Genomic DNA, 15,585 nt, shown 5'->3' with positions numbered 1-15,585 from the left:
CATAGTCGTGCCTTATACAACAGATGGGATGACAAAGCTGGAAGACTATGTGCTCTTGCCCCTTTTTTTGTTGTTTTTTTTTTTTTTGCATACAGTTTCAGAAAAAAAAAGAAAAAAAAAAGAGGTTGGCACTGGGGAGCAGAGATAAACAAAGTGAAAAGCTACAGCTGCAGCTGCTTGAATTCTTCATTTTTCAACTAAACGAAATGCGAAACACTAACTCTGCAGACCATGCTTGTTAAAAGTCATTGAATTATTGTGAATAGTGTCTGATTAAACAGCCTTGGCAAAAATAGAAATTAATACTTCTATAAATTGAAGGAAAGAACAAAGGTTCCGAAGTGAATCTACATTTGCAAAATGTACACATTTATAAATTTGCTGCCTGCTTTCTGAAATGAAGATGTGGTGAAATAAGAACGAGAACAAGACATTTTCATTGTTTGGAGGCAAGGTATTCTAAATGATATGTATATTGGGTTACAATAAGCTATGCACCCTGAGCACAGGGTGCATAGCTTATTCACGTATTATTTTTGAGTCAAATAAAAAAATAAACATCCACGATTAGCGACATGTGGCTTAATGCATAAAGTGGGAAAATGTTGGAATTCCTTTATTTCTTAAACCCAAAACTATTAAATCTCTCATTATTGTTTACTTTAGCAAATAGGAAGAATTTTGGTAATTATAATTGGCCTAAGAAAAGAACATTTTGGTCTGATTTAACTTCAGACACTGATCAAAAAAGGAGTGTGTGAGTCTTTTAATAGGTGTACAGTACAGACCAAAAGTTTGGACACACCTGTCTAATTCAATGGGTTTTCTTTATTTTCATGACTATTTATAAGGCAAGAAATCCCACTTATTAACCTGTCAGGGCACACCTATGAAGTGAAAACCATTTCAGGTGACGACCTCTTGAAGCTCATCAAGAAAATGCAGAGTGTGTGCAAAGCAGTAATCACAGCAAAAGGTTGCTACTTTGAAGAAACTAGAATATAAGGGGTATTTTCAGTTGTTTTATACTTTTTTGTTTAGTGCATATTTCCACATGTGTTATTCATAGTTTTGATGCCTTCAGTGTGAATCTACAATGTCAATAGTCATGAAAATAAAGGAAACTCATTGAATTAAAAGGTGTGTCCAAACTTTTGGTCTGTACTGTATGTAAACCTCCGGTTTCAAATTCATAAATTTTTGAAGAAAAAATAAAATTGCCCAGATCAAACCTCAACAAAAATAGGAAGAGGGTATTATCTGGAAACTCCTGGTTGGTACATCTTTACTTCTTATGTTATCAACAGAAAACATTTCTAATATTTAATGTTTGGACCTCCAGATCTCTGGTTGATTGGCGCATCTCTACCCAGAAGGAAATGCCAAATTTAAACATAATTTGTTTTTCTATATGCAGACCTGTGTTGGGTTGCAAGTGATTTGACTTACAAAGGAGATGAAGCAACTAGAACAAAGGGCACCAAAGTGGCATCATGCATGGATCAATAATGTTGCAAGCAGCTGCTTATGGATCCAATAGCCAAAACGGTGAGTGGGAGGTCAGAAGAGCCAGAGTAGGCCTTGTAAACTGGTGTTTGACAGAGATCCATTTTGTTGTTTTTTCAACCATGTGGTCGAATACTGCCACACCTTTACATATGAACATAACAGTGGCCCACCTAGAACAAGGGATTAACACATCTGACATCCAGATTCAAGTGTTGTACTTTACAGTGTTATCCTGGACCATCTCTCAAAAAAGTGCCATAGGCCGTATGACAGGTTCACCGTCCCATACATAAGATACAATAAACACCAGAAGTGGAGCTTTATTATGCCTTATTGGTCATGGTTCTGTTTTACTGCAGATCACTAGTGTTTGTGTTTATAGCACAAAAGAAAGAAGAACATTTATTGTAAATGTTGTTGAGGCATACCAGCATTACTCGAGGCATGACCGAGACCTTTAGGTTTTTACTGCTCTGTTTCTGTTTCCTTCAAGAGTCTCTTTTGATGTGGAAGATGAGTCATGTCCAGTCATTTCCTGGGATTTGTCTTAATGAGTCTGAGTCATGACAAATTCCAGGTTTGTAGACAACAGCAGGAGGATACAATCATTTAAATGAGATAGGCAGCTTAAGTCTTTAGCAGCCCAGGTAATTTATTAGAACCTGATTCTGATTCTTCAAAAGGTCCTCTCTGTGAAACAAGTGAAAAACAACAGTAATCTGCAAATAAATACCAGACTATAATTCCAATACAATACTAATGGGAACTCTAATCAACAGAGCATTTTTTAAGAGTATGTACAGTATGTACAGAGTTTTTCACTGTATTTATGTTCCAATCAGGAATGGAGGCGAGTCAAAAGTTTAGATTAAAGCAAACTGAAATGTATTAAAAACCACATTTAGCAGATCCACTGCTGTAAAAGTACCATACAAGAGAGTGCTGGGAAACTGCAGTAGGCAGTAAGAATGAAAGAAGAGTTTGGACTCACCTGGTGAAAATTTCCCTTGAACTGTTGAAACAGTGGAGATTTTCACTTCTATCAGTAAGCCCTCTATTGGAAGTCTATCTGCAGACTAAGTAGTTTGAGTCATGACTTCATCTCTGAGTAATGGAGCCAGTATAATCAGCAATAGGAACTACTGCTAAGATGATAAAAACAGATAAAGCCCTCTGATTATCACGATAAGGTGACTCAGTAGTAGTTTCTTTGATGGTTTTGGGAGCATTCCATACCAAGGAACTTAAACATTTTAGGTTGTTGCAACATTACAAGAATTTCTCATAAAATAAAACATTATTTTTCAAGTACAACAGAAAACCAACAACAAACCGCTTGAGCAACTCATAGCACTATAATTTTACTTAAAAATATGTAATCAACAGGCGTCAACACCCACTTCCTATGGCTGGCTTTCTGTGGCCTCGATTGATTGACCGACAACTTGCTCATACTTGTCAACTTTAACATGGTGATACTGCATTTCTCTACTAATGCAAGTGCCGGTCAACAGTGATACCATAATAAATCAGGGTGTTTTTGTGAATCAAAGTGCTTCATCTAGAAAAAGACGGTGTAGGAAGACAACATTATTCTCATGTTCTCTCACTTTTTGTGTTCAATTGTGCTGTACTTGACATAGTTACTGAACAATGTATATTAGTAGTTATGATGGAATCAGATTTCCCAGTCCATAGCTGGAAATTTAGCAGAGGTTTGGTAAAATGCTCATGAATGTGGTAGGGGAAAAAAGGTATTAAATTTCCATCTTGACCACTAACATTTTGCTGTTGCCATGCAACATAATTTCCAAAAGTGTGTGTATTCATATTTCTCAAATTATGACTGAGGATAAATCCATTATCATACCATTTGCTTTTTAAATAGAAATCAGAACAAGCTGATACATGCCATGCCATATTTTGCTGTGAAATATGAAAATATTTCACAGTAAATATTTTTGAGTTTCTCTAATCCCAACTGTTCCAGAAACCTTTTTGGGCTCTGTTTTTTTGCAAGGCAGTTTCAAATGCAGTCCAGATAGCAGAAAAACTTGGTTAAAGTTTCTTATTTAACTTCTTTGTTTTAGAAAAAGCCCAACTAACATAAGACCAATAATCTAACTTCAATAAAACACAGAGCTCTGACAAATAAGAAATATAATCTCGGCTCTTACATTCCCCATCTCTCCTGTGATGCCCTTTCCTCCATCTCAGCCTGAGGTAAATCTTATTTGACCTCACCCAGCTAGGGGAAAACCCATATTAAAACACTACTCCTCCCGGTAATAGTGGGGCCTCTGGACCGCCTGCATTATGAGTGCATCTCTGTCTTAGTGCAGGCCTATACTGAAGGAGCACTGAAGTAGATGCTGAGCAATGAAACTGCTGACCTGGGATGACTCACACCAGGGATATTTGTTTTGGCTGGGAACACAAAGGAAACCAACAAGAGCTCCAGAACTCACTGGGCCAAGGGGGTCTGTCAAAACAGCTTAGTACTTGAGTTCACCCAGAGAGGATTCCCTAACATGCACACAGTCAGTACTAATACTACAATCACCTCCCAAGTCTTAGAAATAATATCCGAACCTGAAAGGGCTTCCAGGAGAAAGTGTCTTATTTAAGCAAAAAGGACAATTTATACTTGCAAAGATGCACCTAAATGAACCGCAAGACTTCAGAAATAATGTTGTTTGCATAGAGCACCATACTAGAAATGTCACAGTTGGAAACAAACACCTCAAACCAACAGTCAAGTATGGGAATGGAGGGCTGGTGATTTGGGTTTGTTATTCAGCCAGAGGACTGGTGCACCAGACACTGAGGTGACAACGAATTCCCGTGTATACCAAAGTATTCTACAGCCAAATCCTAAAAATTCGCCAAAAATGGGTCAATATTACAATGGTGACAAGACAAAGCTTAAAACAAACAGAACAATGGCTGAAAAAGAAAAGACTGGAGTTGGACCAGTTGAAATCGAGACATCAAGCTGACTGACTTGCCACAAACCTATTGGGAATTCGTCTTGCAGGTTTGAGCCTCCAATCCGTCTCAGTTGTTGTTGTGACCTTGGGTGAGACACTTAATCCATCTTACTTGCTGGTGGTCAAAGGCTGTGCCGGTGCAGGTCAGCTGTGGCTACAATGTAGTAGCTCACCTGCATCAGTGTGTGAATAATATGAATGTGTGTCAATGGGTCGATAAATGTAGTGTGAAGCGCTTTGGGGTTCTCTGGACTTGATAAATTGCCATACAAGTACTGAACATTTACTAAAGACAATATCTGAAGATTCTGGCACTGAAGACCAAAGAACTGCAGAGGGTTCTGCAGTCCGCTATTTAAATATTAGGGATCCAGGACGGCCTCACACTAATGCAGTTAATCCAGAACGTGCACTTTGTACCAAGAAGATTTATTGTTCAGCCACACCTTCAATCATTCCCAAATGTGAGGCAGCCACCTGAAAACCCACAACTCAGCAAGCCGATACCAGAATTCAAAGCGCGGCTGGTGTGGAACAGCAGGTCAGGATAAACTTAGGAAAGTCAATACCAGGCAGATGCATTAAAAACATAACTTCCCACTTGCCAGAGTTCAAACATATGTACACTGAAGAGAAGCGCACAAAGCTTTTTTTCATGAGGTCAATTTCTGAGAATGAATGAAGACATTCTGCATGCATAAACGGTCCCACAACAGAGACAATAGAAGATAAAACCGACCCAAACTATACAGAGTAGTACACTTTACTGTATATGCAGGCATTCACCGATACTAGAGGCTTAACGTCATTTCAGACGACTCTGCCACAAAAAGCTAAACACTGTGAGGAATGACTGGCAGCAGATAAGCACTACAGCAAAACTGTGTGAAGTATTTGTCACATTTCATGTATGCTTCTATTTGTCTTGAGTCCACAGGGTCAGCTCAAGTCCAAAGCTGTTCAACTCGAGGCAGGAATAGCAAAAATCACTTTACGATTCTGGAACTTTGCTGAAATTAAAGCCTGTCAGACTTCTAAGTGCCTACATTTGGAATAATCACTGTGTTTAAGGAATGCCGAAACTTTCCGAGTTCATCTAATCAACACAACGTGTCCTTACAAAGTATGTTTTCATCTCGTTCTCAGCTGCAATAATTGAAACTCTGGAGCAAGAGTCAGGACCTCGACAAAGAGCTCCAACTGTTGGCTGGTTTCCAAAATAAACCCCTATTTATGAGTGACATTTTCTAACGTGGGTTTAAAAAAAATATGTCTTTTTTAACCTAAACAAATATGTCTTGACCTAAACTTAGGTCTCAATGTTTAGTTTGCTTTTTTTACAGTGCAAATGTTGGCTTTGCTTTGCTGTGGCACTGTTTACATGCAGATAATGAGTCATTTTGAGGTAACAATCTGACCCAGACTCAATCCCAGATTTAAGCATGTTCTCCAATAATTCTGGAGGACAAAGCTAAACCAAAAAATGTAGTGAAGTAAAGTAGAGGTACAAGTTTGGCATCTCTTACAATTATATATACATTTTTCTTCCTTAATTATTTATTTCAACATGAATTCCCTTAAATATTTAATGTACAACACAAGATGCAAGAGGCTTTTACAAATTAAAAATGTTTTGCATTGTTGAAACTGGGGCGATATTAACAATCCATGTTTCTTTCCATCACCTTGCCATTTGTGTATGCCTTTCAGGAGAGGGACGGGAAGGAGCTGGCCATGTGGCATTTGTTTGGTCATGTGACAGTAATAGTTATGCTTCACAGGATTACGATTTAACTGTTGCAGAGAAGCAATGTCAGCATTGAGGTAAAAAAAAAATTATATCACATCGGTAAATATTTACCAGCCATAACAGCAATAAAAATATCAGATATCAATATCACAAAATATGTTCCTATCATCTCTACTCTTTACATACAGAGATTAGAGGTAACATTTTTTAAATTTACATTAGGAACACACTCTAAAATAAAAAATTTTGTAATATCAATGAAAACACTGCTTAATAAATTTTCCTCACTCTCACGGTACGTCCCTAAAACAAAAGAAAAAAGCCTCAGAGAGGCAAATGGACAAACGATCCCACTGACGTAAACTGTTCCTGCTCTGATGTCGTCCATCTCTCCCTGCAGTAGCACAGCAGCTCCAGTCTTGGCATCAATCACCATCAGGGCAGATATGCAATCTCACTGTGCAAACAATTACGGGCAGCTCCTCTGCACTCACAGCTACTCACTCGTGTTGAGGCATTGAGGATTAAGACAATGTGCTTACACATTAACCAGAGAGTCACACAGATCAATGGCATTCCTCAGGACTGTATTTACCAACTGAAAGCAATAAAGTGTGGACTCATGGAGCTACCTGCTGCCTGAACTGTTGTCTTTTAGGTTACCTTTGACCTTGGCTTCTGAGATCATAGTTTCAACTTGACATTGATGCAACACTTACTTCAACTTAGTTTTTTTTTAAGAGAGAATACATTAATGGGATCATTATCTTGGAGAAGGACCCAGTACAGAGAGGTTGTTTGTTTTGGGGGGTTTTTTAACCAGAAAAAAAAGCCACTGTAGCATTTAACAGAAGATGAAGAATGCTTTCCCAGATCAGTGAACTTGTGAATTGCCATGAATAAAATGAAACAGTCAAGAGTAAATTTCTTCTTAGCTGCTTGAACTCAAAGTAACAACACCGCCTCATTCTTAATAAGTGGGCCAAAAGTAAACGTGTAGCAATCAGGAGCTGTGACAGTCAGCATTGCAACCCATTGCGACATATAGAAAGAATCTTAACACAACCCATATTTGCCTTTTCATACAGGCAGCATTATACATGCCATTGATCAATGTGCAACTCTCAGGAATTCGGCTGGGCAAAGAAACAATGTGTAGTTGTGAACCCATCAAAGATCATGAAATGGACTGCACTATAGTTGCAGGTCCCTGAAGGAAAAAAAAGGATATGAGTGGAATGTCTTGAGTGATGAGAAAACAATCAGTTTCCTTCACAGACCTCTGGCTGGGCCTCTACAACATCCACCTTGAGACTCTATTTCCATGGTGCAGAAAAAAAACAAGAATCTAGAACGACACCATTGATAATTCACAGCCTGCATGCAGATAAGGCTCCTCTGTTCTCCAAATAATCCCCACACAGCTGGACAGAAACTGTACTAAATTTCTTTGTGCCAGTTAAGATAAACAAGAGACAGAGGCAAGAAAAACAGCAATGTGTGACTAATGCTATGTGTGGAAGCAGCTGCAATAAGACGCACTGTGTAAACTAGGACTGCAGAGGTTCCAGAATAGCTAGCATCCATTTTCCAAAGTTCTGGCAACAAACAAGGGGAACTAGACAGTAATTTTAGGAGGAGTCAAACTCACAAGTGCTAAATTCCTATCAAGTTTTTAACCACATAAAAATATTTTAATAAAGGCCAGCTAATGTTTCCAACATCAGATAATCCCAGATTTCAGGTTTAATCAGGTCCAAATCAACTCTGAAATCAAAAGTTCAAAACCATCCACTACTCTTAAAATGTGAAGCCTTTTTTCCATTTCCATATCCCCAGTTCCGCCACACCTCTAAGGATGGGACTCAAATGCAGCAGATTCGGAAAAACTACCTCTGCCAGTCTATCTCGAAGCAGCACATTCCCAAGACAAACCTTCCCCTTAATCCCATGACCGCACTGTGCATTAGGTCACACACCAGCACAACACTCTGAAACTTCTTCAGGATGCAGTTGCATGCAAGAGCACACCACAAGACCACATGTTTTACAGGAGACTAAGAACCAAGCCACAATGGTGCACACAGGCCTCACCCTGCAGATACACTGTGATCTAACACCACTTTTGTTCCACTAAGTCACTTGAGAAGTTACAACCACGATTATAAACCACCATGTTTCACAAAATGTATGCAAAACCTTGCTAAACAAATCCACATTGTGGCTACTTTACATCTTACATTTTTGCAGGATCTTCAATCACTGTGAAGGGGCACTTAAAGTTCTAAGAACTGAACAAAAAAAGTTCATGTGTGGAAGAGTGTGCAGAGCTGGTTTTAAAAAGAGATCAAAAAGTGACGTCTGCAGCAAAAAATCTTTAGTCACCAAAAATTACTTGAAGAAGTTAAATAAAAGCAGTCTTTTGAACGCTCTACTAAAGTATTTCTGAAAAAGAATAACTCCACCACCCCAAATGCAACAGGTCCTTAGGCCCTCAAGTCAAGTGCTGTTTTTCCAAGTCCTGTCAAATGATTTGTTCTGAACAAAACCAATGAATAAAAGCGTATTCCTCACCTCTAATACTGGTCCGGCTCCCAATATGATTTGCTCCACTCCACTGGCAAAGCCCTTCTGACTGAGGGCAGTCAGATGATGAATGAGAAAGTTTGTGCTTTGCGTCTTCCCAGAGCCGCTCTCCCCAGATATGACGATGCACTGGTTCTTCTGTCTCCTCAGCATTGCGTGGTAGGCCACATCCGCCACGGCGTAAATGTGCGGCTCCAAATCTCCCAGCGTATGATTGTCATACATCTTCACATACTTGGGGTTGTAGATTGGCAGGAACTTGAAAGGGTTAATGACGATGAGGATACTTCCTACGTAGGTGTAGATCTTTTCCTGCCGGAAGCGTGAGCGCAGGTTGTCCAGCAGCGAGCGCTCGTTGAGCTCCGGCAGGCAGCACAGATCGGCGTGATCGCCCTGAGAATCGGGTTGCGGCAGCAGCCCGCGTTCCACCATGCGCCTTCGCTCCTCCGTTACCTGCAGCCACATATGGAGGCTGCCTCCGTAGTGAATAGAGCCATCCAGATTTTTCTGCCTCAGCAGAAAGCGATAATCATCGCCGCCAAACAGCGAACGGTGTTCCAGAGCCACGCGAGGCCAGAGCATCATCCTCTGCACGGGACAGTCGGTGGGGTTCAGAATCCATTCTTCCCCACCAAACTCCTTCACCTCGGCTAACACATAACACTTGGTGCGGTCCAGTTGCAACCGCTCGATGACACGTTCGATGGCCTCAGCGGCTGTGGTGGTCTTGCGGGCACTGATTGGACAGTAGATGGTACCCTCTGCGAGGGCGCCTGGATAGATGCGCACGGTGAGCTCTGAGTTCTCAAAGCGCTGCCGTCGGCCCAGGGTGCCCTTGCCACCAACGCCACCAACGCCATCGCGAACACTCATGGCGCAGCAGGAGCTCCCATTAGAGGCAGCAGGCCTGGTACTGGCACGTCCTTCGCTGGGCTGGTGAGACCACTATCTCAAGACATCACCACTGGAAGAAAGAAGAATAACAAGGTAAGGACCAGTAGCAATCAGTATGAAAGTTCTTGTAAGAAAACTAGGGCTGTCAATGTTAACGCATTTACGCCTGCAACTAATCTCAATTTGTTTAATGCATAGTATTACCTGGTGTAGATTATTCACATTACCTATTTTGACCTGAAAGTCTCTCTTCTGCAGAGGGTTACTTAGTTCAAAGCAGTGTGTAACACGGTCTTGTACTGCGTTCATCAATGCAGAGTCGCAAAAGCGAAGAGTCAAGGTGGTGTGCTCAGTGGCAAATTTTGCTTTAAAAAAGACAACGGAGTTACAAGGGGCACCCCGTGTACAGAGGCTATGGACCTTTAAGCGGTCATCCAGAGTTCGAATCCTGTTCTCAGTTCCTTGGCCCCCCTTCTGTCTGCCCCCTCCTATCAGATTACTGTGAAATAAAAGCCACTATTACCAAAAAACACTAACAGAAGACACTGTGATGGATATTTGAATAAAGCCAACCTACTGTGTAGTTTAATTATTGCTTACTTATTGTTTTTCCACCAAAGCACAACTACAGTAGTTTACAGTTACCATTTCTGAATGTAATTCAAAAACAAAATGACCTGTTTTAAATCTTCCTGAATATGCAAACCTAGAAAACTGAGATGTGTGGTTTGAGACAATAAAACATTTTTGTAAATGTTTTCTTGAAAACGTGCGTTTGTTTAAATTTTAAACTTACAAAGTTAAGCTTTTAGTGTTTAATCACAGTGCTAGAGTGTGATTAATCAGATTTTTTTTATTTATTGATAGACAATAAATAGAAAAAATAATTTTTTAGAGAAAACACAACAATCTCAACATCTGTACAACGAATGAACTTCTCTAAACTGATTTACAGTCTGGGATTTCTACGCAGCCCACTCCACCCCAAAGGGGATCAATCCAATTAGTTTGATCTGGGAGACATAAACATTAGCCTGTGTGTGCAGTTCGGTCCCACCGAATCTGTCAGGATTTCTGTTCTAGTCACACAGATGTGCTGAACCATTAAAATAAGACACTCTACTTTCTTTAAAAAAAAAAAGCCTCAGAAGAAGTTGTGAAGGTTGCTAATGCAGCTCTTGCTCAAAATATCAGCCCTAACATACATGATAGGGCTGAAACGATTCCTCGAGTGATTCGAGTACCTCGATTATTAAAATTCTTCGAGGAAAATGTATCTGCCTCAAAGCTTCATTAAATTATATTTTATTATTTAATGCACCGTGTTCCTGCAGGGTTATTACTTGCGTTGCCCAGAGCTCTCACTTCCGCCTGAGTTGTTGACGAAAGCTAAGTGTTAGGAGTGTAATGTCCAGTTTTCAGGTTCGGCCAGGGAGGATTTTATTGATTGATGATAATGTCCGGGTCTTTGTCGTTTTTTGGGGGACCAATAAGCATCCTTGAAATGACTGGCGCGATGCCTGGCGTACGGAAACTTTTTCCCTTCCAGAGCTGCTGCCTGGTGCCGGTTCAGAGCGAACGGTGGGGAAAAGCGCAGCAGGTGTATTTATACAGGTGAGAGGATAGACTGAACACTGCGGCCGGCTGCGCATTAGATGATTAACGTAAGTGTAGCTTTACGGACGAACCGGAAAATTTATTTCATATAATCCCAGTCTCTACAAATGGGTGGTGGAGCACATCCTGACGGTACATAGCTGGTAGATGAGTTTCTGTGTGTGACGAACGAAGGGGACAAATCCCGTCGCTAACATGAACACAAAAGCTATAAATGTCTGGGCAAGGTGAGAGTTCATCTATTAAATTGACTGAAGATTAATACATAAACCAAAAGCTGGAGTATTGTCAGAATTGAAATTCAACCAGAGAATAGAGTGCACACACTAAATATTTTAAGTCCTTTTATAGCATGATACATGCAGTGAAAGACAGCAAAAATTTGTTCAAGTTAATCGTTCAAAGGGTCAAAATTTAGAGTCTGTTTATCATAAAGGGGAACAGCATGTGGTATAATCTCTAAAACAAAAACACACTAAATCATAAAACCAAACTGCAATTTCATAAAATACGGTACAACAGCCACGTAACAAAACTGGATGTAATTCCAAGAGAAACTTGTCAGGGAAGCTGCAATGACTGACAACAACAGAAAAATCAGCTGCAGAAATTTCTGCCAAGAACTGGTTTTGTTCCACATGTGACAACAATCTTCTGTATTATCCACATTTCTCTACTAAGGAGTCGGGTTGCAAGACAGAAGCCTTCCTTATTCCAAGGAAAACATCCAGGCCTGGCAAAACTCTTTCAAAACCTTGGATGTCAGGAAGAATGAGCAAGGATCTGATGAAACCATCCTTGTACCCTTGGTAAAATATTCAAAAAGTTAACTTTAGAGTAAAAACAACACTATGTATCAAGAAAAAGAACAGTAATAGTGAAGCCAAGTGATAGCAGCAACATGATCAGGGGTTTCTTCAGACGCAACTGGTGTTTTTACTTTTCAAAGTATTTCTTCGACCAAAGAAGACTTAAGTATTGATTTAATTGCATGCACATTTTTCCAACCAGGTTCTCATCAATGCTTAAACATTAATGTTTATTTCCAGTGACATGGACAACAGCTGAGATGAAAATCTGTGGGGGAAAAAAAAACCTCATTGTGAAATCAACTAATCTACAGACAAACTACAGGAAAATGTACTCTGCTGCATATGGCCAACTGGAATAATCTTTCCATGAACGATTTGCTCCAGGGTAACATCCCTCATGTTTTCTGCTCCTTTCTGCACTTTTCACACAAAGTTTTATTGCACAACATCTGGACATGTGGGAAGCACAAGATGACTACAAACTCCACAGCAGATGAGAGCCTCGCAAGAGAAAGAGGTCACCTGCAAGGATTTATGCAAGTCAAGTGCGGAGGGCAGGGTGAACTTTCAGCATTTATGTAATAGTCAAACTCAGGGGTCAGGGGTGAAGGAAGGAGGACTGTATATTCTAAAGGAGCCGTCAGCTGGGGTTCAAGACTCAGAAACATGGATGAGAAAAAAGATTATGAGTAGGAGAAAAATTATATTGTCACTGTTGATTTTTTTAATTAATATTTTTAATCAAACAGTGGAAAAAAAACAATTCATTCTCAATAACTTGACTCATCCTGGCCTGAAAGGTTTTAGACATCTTCAGAAGATTTTTAGGCATTTTTAGTCAGCTCTGTGATTTTACTTGCATTTAATTTATCTGGCAACATTTTTACAAACTTCAATATGGTTTGTATTTTTAGGTATAAAACAGATGGTTAGTCCACATGTCTCATTTGAAACCCTTTCAATGACTCCCAGCTGAGTTCTTCCCAGTACAAAGTGGTGAGAACTGGGAGACCACTCCTCCAATGTTAGCATAGCATTACCATAATTTAGGACCATCTAATATGCAGTATTATTGTCACGATAGCAAATTTTGCTGAGCGATTAATTGTCTCAAAAAATTATTGCGATAAACGATAATATTGTCTGAAGACCTTTTTACACTGATTTAATGGAAATGATGTAATAATGCATGTGATTTCCTGCCAAAGATAGATACACTTTATTTTCAAAAGAATATTTAACACTGGAGCTGATAAACAAAATAAACAAAACAACCAAAAACAAAATGGATTCTCAGTCTCCATTAACAAAAAATGTACTTGATAAAAACTAAACAACATAAAGCCAAAGTGGAAATAAATACTGCATTCAACCAAAAGAGTGCAGATTATGAAGTCTGTATACTATGTTGCCCTTCAGTAATTATTAGATTTAAATAGAGAAGATGGGCACATCGACTACCTGATGCAATAGTTCACACTACAAGATTTTTCGCTCCTATTTTTCCCCTTACAACAATCTTAGAAAGTTGGTCTTTCTAAGATTGTGTGGTGTGTTACAAAATCAGGGGTTTTCCCCGACTGGCAGCTTAACACAGCCTGTTGAATGTGACAGGCAGCCAATCAGAAAGCACGGATTCTCCTCCGTCTTTTCTGAGGGGAAATTAAGGAGGGGAATCCCAAACAGCTGACAAAGCGCAACCAGCACATCCAGCCGATGTGGAAACAACATTAATGTTTATTCAACATGCAAAGAATATAGAAATGACAAGAGGAGGAGTTGGAGCGAAATTGCAACCGCAGTTGATAAACCTGGTAACTTTTCAGCTGTTCTTCGTTAACCCGGCATAAATAGGTTATAATGATTTTCATTCAGTCAGGACTTTATGCTGACACTAGCCACATGCATTGCAGGTAGACTGTAGTAAAATATTGATTAATGCCTGGTTTTAAAATTAGTTCACTGGACTTGTAGCCATTATTTTGTGCCCATTGTTGGACACCACACGGCAGGAACGAACCCGATCAAACCTTATACCTAGGATTTCTGTCGGCTAATGTTTGGTCTGTCAGGTTTTAAAAATGGGCCGACAATCGGCCGTGCGCTGGGCTTTACACTAAGGAAATGAGGAAGCTCCCTTCCTCATTGTGGTCAGTGGAGAGCACCGTAGTTGAGCCTTTTTTCATTCGGTGTCATCAACAGAAAGAAAAAAGGCCGGAAGAGACCATAATGCCGATAATTGAAATGACGTCGATAGTTTTAATTTATCATACGATTAATCGATTTATCGTTTATCGCGACAGGCCTAAGTATTGACCATATTTGTGGTGTATGACACTAGATTACCATTGCCACAGCCTCCCATTCTTGTTTGAAATAACCTTAGAGCCAACTAAAGCTACATGTACCTTATCTAGTAAACTTTTTTGGTTTTGAAATATAAAAACTAGAAAGTGTGCATATTCTGCGAAAATGCAAGAGTGAATGCTTAATGCTTTTGTTGAAGATGCCAAAACGTTTGAAGTCAACTGCTGAAGACTTGCAGAAATGCAAGAAATAGGCACCAGACGCACCAGAACAAATTATAATCCTGCAAAGTGCATAAATAGGATTATTATAACAGAAAAACTGACAAAGAGGAGTAAAAGCTTTTGAATAATGGAAAAATTCTACCTAAACAGTATTAGAAATTGCTGGAGAACAGCGGTTCCTAACCTAAACAGTAGGGTCACCGCAGTTTATAAGGTAAAATTATATAAAAGGCTAAAAGTAGCTAAAACGCTAATGGTTGCATTTAGGCTTCCACTGGCATGTTGACTTACAGTAATATATTCTATGCAATGTAAAAAAAACTCATGTAAAACCTAAAATTTGACAAAGACAGAAACGTTCCCCTATTCCCTCTGATAAAAACGGTAGGTGAATGAAATCCAAAACTTTTATGGTTCCTGAGATATCAACATTTGTTTGGAGGCATCGGTTAGCCCAGTGACTACAAAAAGCATGCCACATGCAGCACGAAGAAACCAACGTCAAAAGCTCAAATTATTCCCAGGTATTAAACAGCACAAAAGCTGTTAAACTGCCCAACTTCAAAATGGCCACTGCCTTGTGTCCTCCATCAGCCCTGAAACTGGATGATTGATTGCCATTAATAGGTAGGACCTAAAACATCCACTGTGAAACACGACAGACATTTTATATTGTAATTCTCAATTCTGCCACAGGATGGAGCGGTTTCCCCCATGAGGTGAAAAATTCATAAAAACCTGAATATTATAAAAAGTATGAAGGTTATGACTACCAAGAGATATAGCCGGCATTAGGAGAGCAAGCTGAGTAGTATAAAAGTTGAATGGTGAAAATAGCACAAAGTATGCAGGAGAAGAAGCGTGGCGAAATTTACGGAGCAACCAGGAAAGTGGAA

General features: G+C 39.7%; 1 protein-coding gene across 6 annotated transcripts in view; it reads right to left on the bottom strand.

Moving 5' to 3' along the window:
- myo9a (myosin IXA) overlaps window positions 1-15,585 on the bottom strand; it is a 121,106-nt gene that overhangs the window by 75,061 nt on the left and 30,460 nt on the right. For all 6 annotated transcript variants that reach the window (XM_023332015.1, XM_023332020.1, XM_023332017.1 and 3 more), the window contains exon 2: window positions 8,824-9,799. In XM_023332015.1, coding sequence (XP_023187783.1) covers window positions 8,824-9,708 — 885 coding nt within the window. In that variant the 5' untranslated portion in view covers window positions 9,709-9,799. The remainder of the gene's footprint in view (window positions 1-8,823; window positions 9,800-15,585) is intronic.

This window comes from Xiphophorus maculatus, chromosome 4 (assembly GCF_002775205.1).
Source record: "Xiphophorus maculatus strain JP 163 A chromosome 4, X_maculatus-5.0-male, whole genome shotgun sequence".
NCBI lineage: Eukaryota > Metazoa > Chordata > Actinopteri > Cyprinodontiformes > Poeciliidae > Xiphophorus > Xiphophorus maculatus.
Note: the sequence above shows the minus strand (reverse complement) of the source record. Positions and strands in the feature narration are given on the sequence as shown.